General features: G+C 40.3%; 1 protein-coding gene across 1 annotated transcript in view; it reads right to left on the minus strand.

Annotated features, from left to right (window-relative positions):
• Window positions 1–19,681, minus strand: part of TMPRSS15 (transmembrane serine protease 15) — a gene marked incomplete at its 5' end in the record, with an annotated part of 640,117 nt that overhangs the window by 39,653 nt on the left and 580,783 nt on the right. The window contains 1 exon segment of the mRNA XM_082246136.1: window positions 8,584–8,679. Within this exon segment, the coding sequence (XP_082102262.1) occupies window positions 8,584–8,679 (96 nt within the window).

The following is a 19,681-nucleotide window of genomic DNA, read 5'->3' on the forward strand; positions in this document are numbered from 1 at the left end:
GTTAACCCTTTGTAATCCATGGCCAGCTCTTGCAATACTTCCCATTATTTCCTATGGACACAGTTTCTCCTTACACTTTAGAACAATTCTCTCACTTAAACCAACTCAGTAGTCCTGTCATCTCACTCCAAGCTACATTGATCCACATGTTGCTATTGTATACAGAAAGCTCACTTTCCTTAAATTTATGCTTGTTCTCCTCCCAAGGCCTCTCTTCATCTCCCTCCGTGACTTCCATGCTAGGTTCCTAGGGTACCTTGTGGTGTGAGGCAAGTCCCAGTATGTGGGGAACTGGTCACAAGTGAGGGAGCCAAGTATCAAACCCCTTCATTACCGGAGTCTCCATCACCCTTGCCATGTCGTCTGCTTCCTATCTGGTTAGACGCTTAACCACACGACACAAGTATGGTAGTCATTAGCAATGGCAATATTGCCTCCTAAGGATGGCTTCTCTGCTCTTCAGACCTTTGTATCTTCGCTATCTTCTCTGATCCCCTTGGTAAGCCCTGTTCTTTGGATACGCCATACAGTGCCTTGCGAAAGTATTCAGCCCCCTTGAACTTTGCGACCTTTTGCCACATTTCAGGCTTCAAACATAAAGATATAAAACTGTAATTTTTTGTGAAGAATCAACAACAAGTTGGACACAATCATGAAGTGGAATGAAATTTATTGGATAATTCAAACTTTGTTAACAAATAAAAAACTGAAAAATTGGGCGTGCAAAATTATTCAGCCCCTTTACTTTCAGTGCAGCAAACTCTCTCCAGAAGTTCAGTGAGGATCTCTGAATGATCCAATGTTGACCTAAATTACTAATAATGATAAATATAATCCACCTGTGTGTAATCAAGTATCTGTATAAATGCACCTGCACTGTGATAGTCTCAGAGGTCCATTTAAAGCGCAGAGAGCATCATGAAGAACAAGGAACACACCAGGCAGGTCTGAGATACTGTTGTGGAGAAGTTTAAAGCCGGATTTGGATACAAAAAGATTTCCCAAGCTTTAAACATCCCAAGGAGCACTGTGCAAGCCATAATATTGAAATGGAAGGAGTATCAGACCACTGCAAATCTACGAAGACCTGGCCGTCCCTCTAAACTTTCAGCTCATACAAGGAGAAGACTGATCAGAGATGCAGCCAAGAGGCCCATGGTCACTCTGGATCAACTGCAGAGATCTACAACTGAGGTGGGAGACTCTGTCCATAGGACAACAATCAGTCGTATACTGCACAAATCTGGCCTTTATGGAAGAGTGGCAAGAAGAAAGCCATTTCTTAAGGATATCCATAAAAAGTGTTGTTTAAAGTTTGCCACAAGCCACCTGGGAGACACACCAAACATGTGGAAGAAGGTGCTCTGGTCAGATAAAACCAAAATTGAACTTTTTGGCAACAATGCAAAACGTTATGTTTGGTGTAAAAGCAATACAGCTCATCACCCTGAACATACCATCCCCACTGTCAAACTTGGTGGTGGCAGCATCATGGTTTGGGCCTGATTTTCTTCAGCAGGGACAGGGAAGATAGTTAAAATTGATGGGAAGATGGATGGAGCCAAATACAGAACCATTCTGGAAGAAAACCTGATGGAGTCTGCAAAAGACCTGAGACTGGGACGGAGATTTGTCTTCCAACAAGACAATGATTCAAAACATAAAGCAAAATCTACAATGGAATGGTTCACAAATAAACATATCCAGGTGTTAGAATGGCCAAGTCAAAATCCAGACCTGAATCCAATCGAGAATCTGTGGCAAGAACTGAAAACTGCTGTTCACAAACGCTCTCCATCCAACCTCACTGAGCTCGAGCTGTTCTGCAAGGAGGAATGGGCAAAAATTTCAGTCTCTCGATGTGCAAAACTGATAGAGACATACCCCAAGCGACTTACAGCTGTAATTGCAGCAAAAGGTGGCGCTACAAAGTATTAACTTAAGGGGGCTGAATAATTTTGCACGCCCAATTTTTCAGTTTTTTATTTGTTACAAAAGTTTGAAATATCCAATACATTTCATTCCACTTCATGATTGTGTCCCACTTGTTGTTGATTCTTCACAAAAAAATACAATTTTATATCTTTATGTTTGAAGCCTGAAATGTGGCAAAAGGTCGCAAAGTTCAAGGGGGTCGAATACTTTCGCAAGGCACTGTACATGCACCCCTTTAGTGACTTCAGACCAGGAAAAATTAATCACATCAAAGTTCTTCACTAAAGTAGTTAAAGTTTACAGATGAACAATTCAACCAGTTGGCTTCCACATATTTTCTGTACAAGTTCTATAAAGTGTACTTCTGTTGTGCCCCAGATGCTCCCTCTTGCCCCATGAGGTAATCATACTTTAGTAGGTGTGAAGATCCTTAACATCTAGTAGAACCCTTTGGAATAGTAAAAGTTAATGCTTGAGGGTCAATACATTGGGAGTGCATTGGGCAAGACTGCCAAGTGCATTCCAATGCATATGGTTTGAACAGGTCTGAAACTGATGTAGTGGGGTGAATTGGTATAGATACATACCTCAGAAGTCAGTATACATTGATTTAACCACTTCTGGACTGGAAAGTTTACCCCCAAATGACCAGTCCATTTTTTGCAATTTGGCACAGCGTGATTTTAACTGGTAATTGGGCAGTCATGCAATGCTGTACCCAAACAAAATTTATGTCTTTTTTTTTTTTACCATAAATAGAGCTTTCTTTTGGTGGTATTTGATCACCTCTGCGGTTTATTCTTTGCAATATAAATGAAAAAAAGACCAAAAATGTTTAGAAAAAATTACATTTCCTACTTTTTTCTTATAGAAAATATCCAATAAACTCAAATTTTGTCATACATTTAGGCCAAAATATTTTTAGCTAAATGCCTTTGATAAAAAAATTTCAATAAGCATATATTTATTGGTTTACGCAAAAGTTCTAGCGTCTACAAACTAAAGTGTATAAACTGGAATTTACGATTCTAGGACAATATCCCCCCGGACAATATCCCCCCGGACAATATCCCCCCCGGACAATATCCCCCCGGACAATATCCCCCCGGACAATATCCCCCGGACATTATCCCCCCGGACAATATCCCCCTGGACAACATCCCCCCCCCCGGACAATATCCTCCCAGACAATATCCCCCCTCTAACCCTATGTCCAGGGGGATGTTTTCCGGGGGGATATTGTCCCGGGAGATATTGCCCGGGAGATGTTGTCCCGGGGGGATGCTTTCCGGGGGGATATTGTCCAGGGGGATATTGTCCTGATACCAGAATTTACGCAGCTTTTACCTTTTTACATAAAGTTGTCATTGAAATTATTTATTGCTTCCGCATGCTGCTTCTCCTGAGTATAGGGATACCCCATGTGGCAGTCTAGCCGTGTACAGGACTCCGAAAACCAATCACTGCCTACAGGCTTTCTAAGGGCGTACATTGTTGATTTCACTCCTCACTACCTATCACAGTTTTGGAGGCCATGAAATGCCAAGATAGCACAAACCCCCCACCCCAAATTACCCCTTTTCGGAAATTAGACACCCTAAGCTATTTGCTGAGAGGCATATAGAATCCATGGAATATTTTAGATTTTGCCACAAATTTTGGGAAAATGACGATTTTTTTTTTACACAGAGTTGTCAATTAAATGATACAATGCTCAAACATACCAAGGGTGTATGTGAAATGACACCCCCAAATACATTCTGCTGCTTCTCCTGAGTATGGAGATACCACATGTGGGACTTTTTGGCAGTCTAGCTGTGTACAGGACCCCGAAAATCAGTCACCGCCTTCAGACTTTCTAAGGGCATAAATTGTTGATTTCACTCCCCACTACCCATCAGTTTTGGAGGTCACGAAATGCCAAGACAGCACACCCCCCCCCCTCAAATTACCCCTTTTCCGAAAGTAGACAACCTAAGCTATTTGCTGAGAGGCATGTTGAGTATTTTGCAGATCTCTCTTTTTGTCACGAAGTTTTGAAATTTGAAATAAAAAAAAAAAACTAATTCCATTTCATTGCCTCCGAAACTGTCATAGGTAGTGAGGAATGAAATAGAAAGCCTGAAGGTGTTGATTGGTTTTCAGGGTCCTGTATGCAGCTAGACTGCCGAAAAGTCTCACACTTGTGGTATTTTCAAACTCAGGAGAAGCAGCAGAATGTATTTTGAGGTGTCATTTCACATATAGTCATGACATGTTTGAGCAATACATCATTTAAATGACAACTTTGTGTAAAAAAAAAAAAAAAATTTGTAATTTTCCCGAAACTTGCGGCAAAAATAAATATTTCATGAACTCAACATGCCTCTCAGCAAATTGCTTGGAGTGTCTACTTTCCAAAATGGGGTTATTTTGGGGGGGGGTTGTGCTATCATTTCAGGCCCTCCGAAAAATAAGCAATTTACGCCCTTAGAAAACCTGAAGGCGGTGATTGGATTTCGGGGTCCTGTACACAGCTAGGCTCCAAAAAAGTCTCACACATGTGGTATCCCTGTACTCAGGAGAAGCAGCAGGATGTATTTTGGTCAGATATAAAAGATGATCTTATGCTGAGTACATAGATACCAAACATGACCTGCTTTAAAATTGTGCACGCCTGTGCAGCAGCAACAAACTACATACATTTTTAAAAGCATTTAAAAGCCTCTACAGGTTTACACTTTAGATTTAAAGAGGAAGTCTACTACAAGAATTACTGCCCTTGATCTGACGTTCACTGCAATACCTCACATACATGCTGCGATTTCTGTTTACATATAACACCAAGCAAATGCTTGCGTTCTCCTTTGCGCGCAAACACGGGAGGACAAGGGTGCTTGAATTTTTAAATTTTTTTATTATTATTTTTTATTTTGCTTTTGTATTTTATTTTGACACCTTCCCTTTTTTTTAAATCATTTTATTTTTTTTATCACAGGGAATTTAAATATCCCCTATGATAGCAATAAATAGTAACGGTACTCTTTAAAAAAAAAGAAAAGAAAATTGAGGTCTATTAGACTCTAGATCTCTCCTCTTCCCTTAAAGCATCTGACCACATCAAGATTGGTGCGATAAGATGCTTTCCCAATTTCCCAATGGCTCTGTTTATATCGGGCAAACTGAAGTCATGAAATGCTCGTAGCTTCCGGTATCTTCGGCAATAGAGATGATTGGAGCCATTATGGTCCCCAATCAGCTCTAGGGTCCGCTAATGGAATCACCGGCTGCAGTCTTGGGTTGCACCTGGGTTACATCCGATGGTATAGGAGAGCCTGAGAAAACCATGGAAGGTGGTGGGAGGGGGGGGGGGAGTCCCCACCCACTGCTTGTAAAAGCAGTCTAGCGGCTAATTGCTTTCCATGAAAGCCAACTGCTGGTTGCTACGTTGCTGGTCCTTGTTGGTCATATATTGTAAGGATCTTTTTTTTCATGCAGCCTGTGTGCTGAACCGGAAAAGAGAACCTAACACATTCCTCCATTCACATAGATCAAGGTGGATGAAGAAATCCCTGCCAGAAAATGTGTGGTATGCCCAACATTGTACCTCCCAGACCCCACCACTTCTAATTTTGGGCATACATGCAATGTTCTTTTTTTCTGTTCAGCCCATGGGCTGAAGGAAAAAAAAGAACATAGCAGATTCCTCCATTCGCATCGATCGAAGTGGATGAAGAAATCTCTGCCAAGAAAAGTGTTAAAAAATATATGGCAAAGCATAGGAGAGATCTGCCTCTGTGTCTACCCCATCACCTATGCTTCACCATATATGCTCTTTTTTTAACTGCAGTGGTGAAATCACCTCCTACAGCGCTATAATCATTGATTTACGTATATGCTGAGAGCAAACGCTGTTGCTGTCAGAATAAACAAATCAGTGCTGCAGCTGATGGGTGTACCTGCAAAGCAAACAATGGTTAACAATAAAACACAGTAGCAATAAAACATTACAATATACTAGTATACAGTGCAGTAAAACAATAGAATGGTGGTATATGAAAAAAAAATTATGGTTAGCAAAGAAAAACACAGCAACAATAAAACATTACATTGTAATAGCATACAGTACAGTAGAATGGTGGTATCTGAAAAGCAAACTATGGTTAACAATGAAAAACAATAGCAATAAAACATTACAGTATAACAGTATATTATAAAGTACAGTTAATAGAAAAAGTAGAAAAGTAGAGTAGGAACTGAAAATTATCTCAATAAAACATCCATTTTTGTTTTGTTTTTGTGTTTTTTACACTTCTTTTGTAACTGTAAAAAAACTTTAAGACCCGGTCCACACTAGCGCGACTTGTCAGGCGACTTGTCAGCCTGACCTCTCGCACTCCCTCGCGGTCCATTGACTGCTACAGGACCCGTTCTAATAGGAGCGACACAAGTCGCTACGACTTAGAAAAAGGGTCCTGTACTACTTCGGGGCGACCTCGGAGCGACTTGCATAGACTTCCATTATGTGAAGTCCATGCAAGTCGCTCCGAAGTCGTGGTGCATGGGAATGCACAAGTCGCCCCCGAAGTAGTAAGGAGTCGTGACGCCCCAGTGTGAACCGAGCCTAAATGTTGCAAGCTAGGGTCTCTCAAAATGCAATAGCCATATAAAATCTTTTGAGACCCCGTGTGCATTAGACTGTGCCATGCTGTACTCTATACTAATACTCTACTAGTGTGTGGTAGAGACAGAAACAGTCCCTGATGCAGAGACCAGGTTGGCAAGGACAGGAGGGACAAAAAAAGCGGGTGTCACGCCTATATCAGCTTTTTCTAAAGACACAACATCTTCTTTGGGGTGCTCTTTGGGTAGGGGTACCAGGGAGGACATCCAGAAAATGCCTCTCATGCAGTCGGCTCACTGCATCTGGATGGTGAATTTGGGCCACAGCACCTTCTGGATAAAGAAGGGCTGTGATGATCTCTTTCCGGAATTTTAGGAAGGATCCACTTCTTCCTGGCGCTTTGTATATCCCATAAGTGTTCAGTAGAGCCAATTGGAATAGGTATACAGACACTTTTTTTGTACCAGCCTCTGGCCTTACAGGCAATTCAGTATGGCGCCATCATCTGGTCATTGAAGTCCACCTCTCCTATGTTAAGGTTGTATTTGAGGGGCTTCTAAACAAAACTAGTCGCCGTTGCAACTTGGATTGGTCGCATCTGTGTGAATGGAGGACAGAACAAAAACATTCTGTGTGTCCCCCCACTTCACTTCAAGCAATTTATTACACTTCAAGCAGGCTCGCTCCCCCAGTATAAGTCAGGAATCTACAAGCCATTGGGAGAAGCCCTGGCGATTAGGTCGCACGGTGCCACATGCGCCAATTCCAAAATCAAAAAGGTGACTAAAAAGTGTCACATTTATGTAATAATTGTCCACGTTTAAATGGTACCCCTTTCCAAATAAGGGGGACATCAAGTTCCAAACAATCTTGCCGCTGCTCCCTATGTAATCTGGGCAGTTGGGGGCTCCATGTTTCTATCTTTTCTAGAAACGACATGTATCCAGAAACTACATGCATAGCCTGTTGCCCTGTCACAGAGCTTATATATCTTGACCCCATATCTGCCACGCTTGCTAAGGAGAAACTGTTTGAAAGCAAGGCAGCCAAAAAAATGTAATCAGGGACTCATCAATGCAGACAGCTTGTTGGGGCATATACAAGGCTGCAAACTTTTGGTTGAAGTGATTTATGAGGGGCCAAAATTTGTGGATTCGGTCATATCCAGGGTCAACCCGAGGACGACAGAGTCCATTGTCACTGAAGTGCATGAACCCCAAGATTTTATCATATCTAGTCATGGCCAAGGCAGCAGAGAATACGGGCATATGATGAATTGGGTCAGTGGACCAAAATTACCGCAACTAAATCTTTTTAGTAATCCTCATGAGAAGTGATAGGCCCAGAAAGGTCAAATTTGGAAACATTGACACGTTTCCATGCAAATTCTCTGGCAAGGGTCAAATTTGGATTTGCGGCGATGAATTGATCGGCATAAAAATTGCTTTGGTCCACAATAGATCTATACAGATCTTCAGTGAAAAACAGCTCATAAAAACCAAGAGGAGTAAAATCAACTATTTCCACCTGATTTGCGGGTTGGTCAGTGAATGGAGAAAGTACAGGCCCTGCAGAAGTGGTGGGCTTCCAATCAGGATTTTGCAAGTGCATCAGGAAGGACACTATGGGCCTGCCTTTGAATTCTTAATGGCTGTGGGACGCTACTTGTGCTAACCACCACACCAGCTTGAAGTTCTTTTGCCTTATTATCAGCAATACCAAAGCATTAGCAGTCTTTGAAGACCAGTTTAACACTTTGCAGCTATTAATTAATTCTGTGTGATCATTTTGAAAAGTGTCTGGAAGGTAGTGTTAATTGGTAATAGTCTGTGTCAGCAATATCACCAACTTCCAAAATTAGAATGAACTCCTTCCTTAATAGACAAAAAAATATTGGTAGAGATTCAAAAAGATTTAGAGGAAGGAATCAGAATTTTTCAGGTGCTAGAATTGTATAGGACCTCTTAGAATCAGCTGCCTACTCCTTTAGGCAAAGTTAAGTATTGCTCTGGCATGATGCAGCAGTAATACTATATTTACCGTACCTTGACTTTGGGTTCGTCCCCACCCAGCAATGGAACAATTCAGTCCCGATGGAAAATCTTGAAGGCTCTCTGGTAAACACACAGGCTGTATGTAATCTGGTAACAGGTAAGTAAAAAGGTTAATATATGTTATGACTTGTACAAAATGTTATATAGTAATAATAATACCATGGAAGTGTTTATGCATTTTGAACTAAAGCTGGCACTAAGGAATCTAGGTCTGATTCTAGTGAAGTTAGAATCTAAGAGGCCAATTTTGCTTTCTATACTTCAAATCAGAAATCCAGCCAAACAGCTAAAGAGCAGCCAAAGAGCTATAAACACAGCTTAAGTTAGTACATGGTCATTTTTTCTTGCCTGCCAAATAATTTGTTTTGCTACTCCTGTGACTCCCACACCATTGGCATGGCCAGTTTTTTGCATACCCAATGAAATCATAGAATGGCAGTCCTGCGAAAGGTAGCCCACCTCCACCAACAAAATATGTTGCTGTTATTTACACATCCCTAATTTCCAGGCATGGCTTTTTTGTACTATTACATTGGTCCAGCTTGGACCAGGAAAGTATTTATATGCCATACCAGTGGGATCCCTAGGGAAATGTATAATACTATAGGAGCTAATGCTACTACAGAGATCACAGCTGCTCAGTTGTATAATGAACACAGGTGGTTGCTTGCTAGGCATGGGTGAAACTTACAGAATGCCCTACATTTTTCTCAGCCAAACAAAAAGTGTTTTTTGATTGGACAAGGTAGACATTGTGACATCACCACCCTGCCTCTCCACCTCATACAGTCAGAGATCACATTGCATGAGCTTCCTGTAATCAAGACCAGTCATTGCTGCTCTGTATTCTTATACAGGGTGACTGGTCTTGGCTCCGCCCCTTCCTGTCATTTTTGGCAGGCAGCTTGTAGGGGGTGAAGCCTGCTGGGTCCCTCTCAAAGTCTCTGTTCTCTGCACAGGCTATATGTATAACCATGACCATGATTCCACTCATGTGCAGACAAAATTGATTTTTAGCCTGTGGTTATTGATAAAAAAAGACATTTAAATCAAATTTTGTGCCCAAAGTGCAGTTTTAAACTATATCTGGAAAATAAAAGCCTTACACAAGTTTTTACATGTATGATGTTAAGGGATACATTTAATTAAACACCCTCATCAGTGTGTACATCAGGATGTGATTATGATAAACATGAATAATGTGTCATGCTCATTTATAGATAGGTGTGATTTAGCCAACATAAACACTATCCCCACCCCCTGAAGAAAGAAAGTTTTGCTTGCTGCACAGTGTGCATAGGGAGCCTAAAACACTTCTACTGTGGAAACATACTGGGCTGAATACATTTTATCATTTTATTTTTAATTAAAAAGCTGCAAGCTGTGAAAGCTGCACACTGAACAATATTTTTTTTTTTTTTATTTTGGATTGATTAGGGAAGCGGTAACATACATTTTTTTCTGTCTATGACACCCATGGAGGAGATTTTTCCTTAATTCTTGTCCTCATGACACTCATACACAAAATGGGGGGAGATGTCATTGGTACAAGAGGGCAGGGACATAAAAAAAATACTGTCAAATGTTTTAAACCTTTCTCACTATACTATACTATTTTTTTTTATGTTTATGTTCCTGTTAGAAAGCTTTTCTGTCACTTCCTGTTTTAAAGATTTAAGAAACTCTCTTCAACAAGGACACAGACAGCAATAAAAAAACTTACAGATTTTCTAACCCTTCCTTGCACTATCTAAAGGGAAAGGTATTTTGACATTATTGGACTTTATTCTCTATGCAACTTCAGAAAAATAAACTTTTTGGGATCCATGTGCAAAGTTGCAAGTACAAAGTATGTGACTGGGAAGGCATAGATAGCTCACCTCCTACTAATTATATAAAACGTACACGGCAATCAAAATTAAAAAGGAAGCCCAGAAATAGAACTGGAAACCCAGCTCTGTGCATGTTTTTGATTCTCCATCCAATATTTTGTGACTCTCAACAGTCTAACATAGTTTTATTTGCTGGTAAACTAGTTTGAGTACCTGGCAAAAGTAAACCAATTCTTACAGGTAGACCCTGTGGACAAGGTAGAGAGGGATTTTAGTGTGCCCAAGAGTATCAATTAGAAAAAATACAGATTATAAAAATATACATTTTTTGAAGGCAAGATAGTAAAAATATCATACAAGAATACAGTAACTAGAAGGTGTATTGCAGCACATCCTCTAATGCGATGGATCAACGCGTTTCACCCACACGTTGGGCTTCCTTAGGATCCAGATGTGTTGCAGGCTTTCTGAAAGTATATATACATATATATATATATATATACACCCTCAATTAAAACACCAAACTAAAATTCAATGGCCATGCTATGGAACCTATATTGATATTGTCAAGAATGTACACAGCGTATGCGCAGAGAAAAGGAGCTCACAGGCCCACAAATGAAAATAAATACCAATAGACCATAAGTGTAAGACACACAAGGTTCAAAAAACACATAACCACCAAGAATCATCTCTGGTTAGAGCTACATGTCAAATAGAAGGAATATGTTCATATAAAGGAAACACACTGTTCAGCATCCATGCTGACAGCAAGCTGACCGAGAATGGCCAGAATCCTTGCTTTAACCAGAGATGATTCTTGATAGCTATGTGTTTTCTGAACCTTGTGTGTCTTGCACTTATGGCCTATTGGTAATTATTTTAATTTAGGGGCCTGTGAGCTCCTTCTCTCTGCGCATACTATATGTACATTTTTGACAATATTAATATAGGTTCTATGGCATGGCTGTTTAATTTTAGTTTTGTGTTTAGATTGAGGGTGTACATATATATATATATATATATATATATATATATACTTTGGGAAAGCCTGCGACACATCTGTATCCTGTGGAAGCCCAAAGTGTGGGTGAAACACGTTGACCCATTGCATTACAGGATGTGCTGCAATACACCTTCTGGATACTGTATTCTCGTATGATGTTTTATAATCTGTATTTTATCTAATTGATACTCTTGGGGAAACTAAAATCCCCATCCACAGGGTCCACCTGTAAGACTCGGTTTACTTTTGCCATTTTATTCTCATGGGACTGTGCCGGAATTTTTCTTTGATAAATATTTACTCTCCACCCAGTTTCCATAGATTGAGTACCTCTTTTGCTTACTTGGTTGTAATGCAAGAAAAGTATTCACAAACACAAGGCTGATGCATCAAAAGAGGTAAGCTTCACAAAGTTCCTTTCAAGAGACCCCATCAGGGTTCCACAAAAAAAAAAAAAAAAAGTAATTAACATGTAAGAAAAAAGGTATTACACATGTCTTTAGGCCATTTGCTACAACTTTGCTCTTCAGCAGCGATTACACAATTCCGTGCATGCAGAAGTGTGGTTCCTGCAAGCAACCTATTACATCCTCCTAGTGTGGGATGCTAGGTAAACATGGTTTTTGGCTCCTTCTGTAGTCATTGGAGTGGTGATTGTTTGTGCTGGTCTGTTCAGGGATTCACATAATGGGAATTTGATTGCTTCCTCCTGTCTCTGGAAGAAGCTTCCAGAGCTTAAGGACAGAGATTCAAATAACCAACTTCAATATTTATCATGCTCAAACCAATCCCTGGAGAGGAGTGTCTTCAGAAAGGGGCTGGAAAGGTAATAAATAGTCTGGAACACCACAGAGTTGTGTTCCTTCTGTGTTCCTTCGATAAGGGTTCCAAAGCCTGAGGAGCTACTGCCCTTTGGCAGACTATGGACTGCATAGCTGTCCTGGAGTCCTCAGCCGTGTTAGGGCTGAAGGCCTGGATGGATTCTCTTTGAAGCTGGGAAGAAACTTACTCTGCAAGTCTGCATGTCCTTTGCAAGTTTTCACTAGTCTGATTTTAACAAGGGGGTACTTTGGCCTTGTTACCTCACCCTGCGGTCCACTACTGCCCCCACCTGGGTATTGGTTGGGTTCGCTCTGGTCCTGTAAACATTGACGCCATGCATTCATATTGAATTTAGCGTAATACTGTATATCTTTATCAAGCAATACCTCTTTCTGAAGAAGCTGATCGTGAAACGCATTGTAAAACCACTTGTTGTATGCTCGCCATCAACAGCATTCAGTGGTTTATCTCAATCAGTATAGGTTATGTTACTGTAGATACTTACTGTAGGAGGGATGTATTGTAAGCATTTTTTAATATCATAAGGCATTAAGTGAATAATATATATTATAATAAAGTATATTTTATACAAGATATGTGTTTTGATTGGCTGGTACCATAATGAATCATTTCTATGTTCACTGAAGGACGAATACTGATCATGTAAAGAGTTTATTTAAAATGATTTAAACTAACAGAGGCAGTCAATTACATATGTACATATATATATATAGAGCTGACTTTCATGTGACTGTGACAGAAATAATTTCTGCCAGTTTTCACCATGCAGTAAGCCTGACTGTCTCCATCAATCATAAAGTCAATTTGCCATGCATGCTGTCGGTCACTCAGTAGGGAACATTTTTTCCCTGCATTTAAGAAAAAAAAATGATATACTGTATGTATATATATATATACAGTGCCTTGCGAAAGTATTCGGCCCCCTTGAACTTTGCGACCTTTTGCCACATTTCAGGCTTCAAACATAAAGATATAAAACTGTTATTTTTTGTGAACAATCAACAACAAGTGGGACACAATCATGAAGTGGAATGAAATTTATTGGATATTTCAAACTTTTTTAACAAATAAAAAACTGAAAAATTGGGTGTGCAAAATTATTCAGTCCCCTTAAGTTAATGCTTTGTAACGCCACCTTTTGCTGCGATTACAGCTGTAAGTCGCTTGGGGTATGTCTCTATCAGTTTTGCACATCGAGAGACTGAAATTTTTGCCCATTCCTCCTTGCAAAACAGCTCGAGCTCAGTGAGGTTGGATGGAGAGCGTTTGTGAACAGCAGTTTTCAGTTCTTTCCACAGATTCTCGATTGGATTCAGGTCTGGTCTTTGACTTCGCCATTCTAACACCTGGATATGTTAATTTGTAAACAATTCCATTGTAGATTTTGCTTTATGTTTTGGATCATTGTCTTGTTGGAAAACAAATCTCCGTCCCAGTCTCAGGTCTTTTGCAGACTCCATCAGGTTTTCTTCCAGAATGGTCCTGTATTTGGCTCCATCCATCTTCCCATCAATTTTAACCATCTTCCCTGTCTCTGCTGAAGAAAAGCAGGCCCAAACCATGATGCTGCCACCACCATGTTTGACAGTGGGGATGGTGTGTTCAGGGTGACGAGCTGTGTTGCTTTTACGCCAAACATAACGTTTTGCATTGTTGCCAAAAAGTTTGATTTTGGTTTCATCTGACCAGAGCACCTTCTTCCACATGTTTGGTGTGTCTCCCAGGGGGCTTGTGGCAAACTTTAAACTACACTTTTTATGGATATCTTTAAGAAATGGCTTTCTTCTTGCCACTCTTCCATAAAGGCCAGATTTGTGCAGTATACGACTGATTGTTGTCCTATGGACAGAGTCTCCCACCTCAGCTGTAAATCTCTGCAGTTCATCCAGAGTGATCATGGGCCTCTTGGCTGCATCTCTGATCAGTCTTCTCCTTGTATGAGCTGAAAGTTTAGAGGGACGGCCAGGTCTTCGTAGATTTGCAGTGGTCTGATACTCCTTCCATTTCAATATTATCGCTTGCACAGTGCTCCTTGGGCTGTTTAAAGCTTGGGAAATCTTTTTGTACCCAAATCCAGCTTTAAACTTTTCCACAACAGTATCTTGGACCTGCCTGGTGTGTTCCTTGTTCTTCATAATGCTCTCTGTGCTTTAAACGGACCTCTGAGACTATCACAGTGCAGGTGCATTGATACAGAGACTTCAGAGAATCCACTTCATGATTGTGTCTCACTTGTTGTTGATTCTTCACAAAAAATTACAGTTTTATATCTTTATGTTTGAAGCCTGAAATGTGGCAAAAGGTCGCAAAGTTCAAGGGGGCCGAATACTTTCACAAGACACCTGTATATATATATATATATATATATATATATATATTTATATACTGGGATGCATGTAAAGGCAGGTCCCAATGCTTTGACTATATATACATATATACATGTATACATATATATACTGTATATATATATATATATATATATATATATATATATAGTCAAAAGTATTGGGACCTGCCTTTACATGCACATGGACTTTAATGGCATCACAGTCTTAGTCAGTAGGGTTTAATATTGAGTTGGCCCACCCTTTGCAGCTATAGCAGCTTCAATTCTTCTGGGAAGGTTGTCCACAAGGTTTAGGAGTGTGTCTATGGGAATGTTTAATCATCCTTCCAGAAGCGCATTTGTGAGGTCAGGCACTGATGTTGGGCGAGAAGGCCTGGCTTGCAGTCTCGGCTCTAATTCATCCCAAAGGTGTTCTATCAGGTTGAGGTCAAGACTCTGCACAGGCTCTGCACAGGCCAGTCAATTTCCCCCACCCCAAACCCACTCATCCATGTCTTTATGGACCTTACTTTGTACACTGGTCCAAATCATTTGGTAAGGGGGGCTATGGTGTGGGGTTGTTTTCAGAAGTGGGGCATTGTCCCTTAGTTCCAGGGAACTCTTAAGGCATCAGCATACCAATACTTTTTGGACAACTTTATGCTCTCAACTTTGTGGGAACAGTTTGGGGATGGCCCCTTCCTGTTCCAATATGACTGTGCACCAGTGCACAAAGCAAGGTCCATAAAGACATGGGTGAGAAAGCTTGGGGTGGAGGAAATTGACTGGCCTGTGCAGAGTCCTGACCTCAACCTGATAGAACATAGGACACAGAACATAGAAGATAGGCCTTGTCGTCCAACATGAGTGCCTGACCTCACAAATGCACTTCAGGAAGGATGAATTAACATTCCCATAGACACACTCCTACACCTTGTGGACAGCCTTCCCAGAAGAGTTGAAGCTGTTATACCTGCAAAGGGTGGGTCAACTCAATATTGAACCCTATGAACTAATGCTGGCCATACACTATACACAAAATCGTCTGAAATTCAGTCATTTAGACAGTTTGTTCATTTTTCAGCCAATTAATGGGCACAAATTGGTAATCGGCTGTGACGTTTTCAAGCAGAAAAAACAAAGGACAAGTTTGGAAATTTTCTGCCGAATGAATGATAAATTGGAAAGTTAATGTGTTTCTCGACCAAACTGTTTGCACTAGGTATATGTGAAAAAACAAACTGATTCATTTATGTCCATTTAATGATTTATCAGTCATTACATGATGGCACTATTGTTTACTCTCACGGCCGAGTGTTTATTTTTCAAAAATGTTTAAACGATTGAGTGTATGGCCAGCATAAGACTGAGATGCTAATAAAGTTCATGTGTGTGTAACAGCAGGCGTCCCAATACTTTTGACAATATAGTATATATATATATATATATATATATATATATATATATATATATATATATATATATATATATATATATATATATATATATAAAACCCCTGTAAAAGTCCAAGTTGCTAATGCATATGGGATTGCAGTGTTGAATTGTTCACATTGCTATTGAGGTGGATTTTTAGAAGTTTGTTTTTTTCCTGCTGGGAATGTGTTTTTGTGCTGGATACAAACTATAATTAAAAATTACAATTTGACTATCAGATCATTCACTGCATTGATTGGGTATGTTCTACTGCTACACATTGCCACTAAAAGCCATGAAATATATTACATATAGTGTATAGTTAGTCATGTTAAAAATAGACACAGGTTTATCTAGTTCCACCAACAGATAAAATCAATAAATAGATTGTAAGCTCTAATGGGCAAGGCCCTCTGACTCCTCCTGTATTAAAGTGTATTGTAGTTGTACAGTTTACCCTCAATTTGTAAAGTGCTGTGTAATATGCGCTATATAAATCCTGTATAATAATAATAAAAAGAAAACTTCCATTTATAGAAACCTTTACCAACAGTTGATCTTGAAGAAGATACCCCCCCCCCCCCCACCCTTCATCAATACAGCATGTTCCAAATTCCTCCAGCCCTAAAGGCGTTCAGATATTCCCTAGATTAACAATCTCTGCTGTTATTACCTATATATGTTAATATTCTGTTATATGCTGTATACTTAGGAACCCATCCAGCTCTTTTTTAAAACAATCTACTGAACTGGCCAGAACCAGTTCTTGAGGGAATCTTTTCTGCATTTTTACAGCATTTTTTTCTTGTAGTAATAGTTGAATGACAAATATATCATCATCAACTTATTTGTTTGAACTGGTACTAAGGTGCTCGTGAGTATACATTGCAAATTATTATTTATTAATTTCAATTCCTAAAGCCTAAGTTTACTCAAACATGTTTTATAATCAGCATCAGGGATAGTAGTTACTGTCAAGACTAAGTGTCCCATGTGCTGGTGGTTGCTGCTTTAGCTGAAATCTAAAGTCCTCAGAACCCTTCTCCTACTTTGGCACCCATAATCCCCAGGTGTTGTGGTGGTTAAGAAAGCCGAGGAACCCCTCACAGGCACTCATCAAGAATGCTGACTATACACTTTCTGTCCCTCCTCCATTTCTAGACAGTTTTTGTAGCTTCCATGAATAAAAAGTGATCTATAAATGTAGTAGGTGGACCTTTAATTTAACCCATTCTCCATTTATAGATTCATTTTCATTAGGGTTACCACCTCATCCCTTTAAACCAGGACACACATTAATTACACAGGTTCTGTGGCTGATAAAGGTGGTAATTAAGCTCACTTAGTGCCTTATGTGCATTAAATTAGCCTCAGAACTTTAATTTAATTAGTGTGTCCTGGTTTAAAGGGATAAGGCGGCAACCCTTATTTTTCATTCATGGAGGCTATAGTACAGCTTCTATGAATGGAGGAGGGGGTGGAAACAGTAGGCATAGTCAGCAATCTTGATAAGTGCCTGTGTCAGGGTAGGGGGGTTCAGAAGACTTTCAATTGGATTTCAATTATAGCAGTAGCCATCAGCGCAAGGGATACTTTGCATTGATGATAAGTACTGCCCCCTGATTTTTTTTTTTTTTAATGTTTGATCAAACTTTACATTGTTTCAAGAATATTTCTAAGTGTCCATAAAATTAAATTGAAAGAGTTAAAAACAGTCATACCTAGGTGGAGGCAGCATTGGTCTGATGGTGCATCTGTCCCCCACTACCTCTACACCGAGAACTGAGAGATCAAGGACCACTGATCACTCAGTTCTGGGTCTTCAGAGAGCAGAGAGTCACTGGCTCTCTATTCTGCCCCTCCAGGTTTCACTGGAGTGCCTAGCTCTGGAGGGGGCAGGAGTGGCCGGCTAGGGCTCTCAGTGGCGTGCTGAAAGGCTGAACCAGCTGCTGGTCAAGGCGTCTGGGTGTATCCTGATATTAATGTTGGGATTCCTCCAGAGCCTGGACCGGCTAAAAGTGTTGGGCAAACAGTTCAGTCTGACCAGGAGTTTGGGCTGAACATTTGCTGTTCGCCAATTCGGCAAACATCTGAATTGTCAAGGAGTTTGGCCGTTTGTTTGGCCATTTTAACCCCCCAAAATGCACTGCGCCTTCTCATTGGAAGCCCTGATTGGCTGAAACAATGAAAGCTTTGCCCAATTAAAGCACGAATCAGAGCAATGATTGGACACTATTACTCTTAGTCCCACCTCCCACTACAAAAATATGTGTGATATTGGCGTGATAGAACAGGGCTCTGTTCAGTGCTACAAGCAAGTTTGTTTGCTGTAGTAGGCTATTGTGATTTTATTGTGAGTGTAAAGTATCAGTTTGGTGTGAATCTAGTGATAGTGCAGCGTTAGTGTAGTGCAGGTTTCCTGTAGTATAATTTAGTATGTTACTGCACGTTTAACGCAGTATATTGCAGTGCCTTATTGCACGTTTAAGGCAGAATATTTCAATGCATTGGTGCACGTTTATTTCAGTATATTACCATGCGTTGGTGGACATTTACCGCAGTATATTGGAGTACGTTAGTGTGCGTTCAATGCAGTACATTTCAGTGTGTTATTGCACGTTTACCGCAGTACATTGCAGTGAGTTAGTGCACAAATAATGCAGTATATTTCAGTGTGTTGGTGCACATTTACTGCAGTGTATTCCAGTGTGTTAGTGTATGTTTAATGCTGTATACTTTAGTGCATTAGTTGCACGTTTGATGCAGTATATTCCAGTGCGTTAGTGCACGTTTAACGCAGTATATTTCAGTTCAGTATATTTCAGTGCTTTACTGCACATTTACTGTTGTATAGTGAAATGCGTCAGTACAGTTTTACTGCAGTATAATATAGTGTGTCAGTTGAGTGCGTCTGAGTACTCAAGTTAAAGTGCACCAGACACCACTTTCCATTTATTAAAGTGCATCCATGCACACATTTCCCCATCTTTATGACATTTTGTGAATAGCCCCACCCCCCATCATGTCTGGGAGACCAACAAGGATAGGCAAACATTCCCATGGCATTGTCAGGGGGCCAGCAGCATCTGTGACAACAGCCAAAGGTGGACTTGGTCCATCCTCAGGCTGGACATCATATCCTCTGTTTAGTAAAGTTATCCTCTGTTTAGTAAAGTTGCTTTCCAGCCAAGCATGCAGTGGAGGTGGTAGACTGGCTTACTAAACCATCATCATCATCCTCATCCTCTGTCACCCAAGCAGAGACTAGTGCACAGTCCACCGCAGCTGCCAAACGGCTTATTCTGCCTCCATGTACACAGATATTCCTGCCTTAGCCCAGCATTGGGCACAAAGTAGTCAGCCGAGTTATTTGAACACAGTGTTAGCCACTTGCTTCTTGATGATGTACAGCCATCACTCGATTCATCAACAGTACCTCTATAGGATTACAGTGTGAAAGCACCACCAACACCCAAAGCCTAATTTTTCCACACCTATTACTTCTATCCAAAGTCTGTGAAAGAGACACAAGAATGTACCCAAAACATCTCTAATCTTGTTCCCAGTGCACTAAATGGTGGCCTCATCATACAGGCTTGCTCCCCAAGCAATTGTTTACAAAAATTATAAAGCCAAACATTTTTTGGC

This window comes from Pelophylax lessonae (genome assembly GCF_965119305.1).
Source record: "Pelophylax lessonae genome assembly, chromosome: 2".
NCBI lineage: Eukaryota > Metazoa > Chordata > Amphibia > Anura > Ranidae > Pelophylax > Pelophylax lessonae.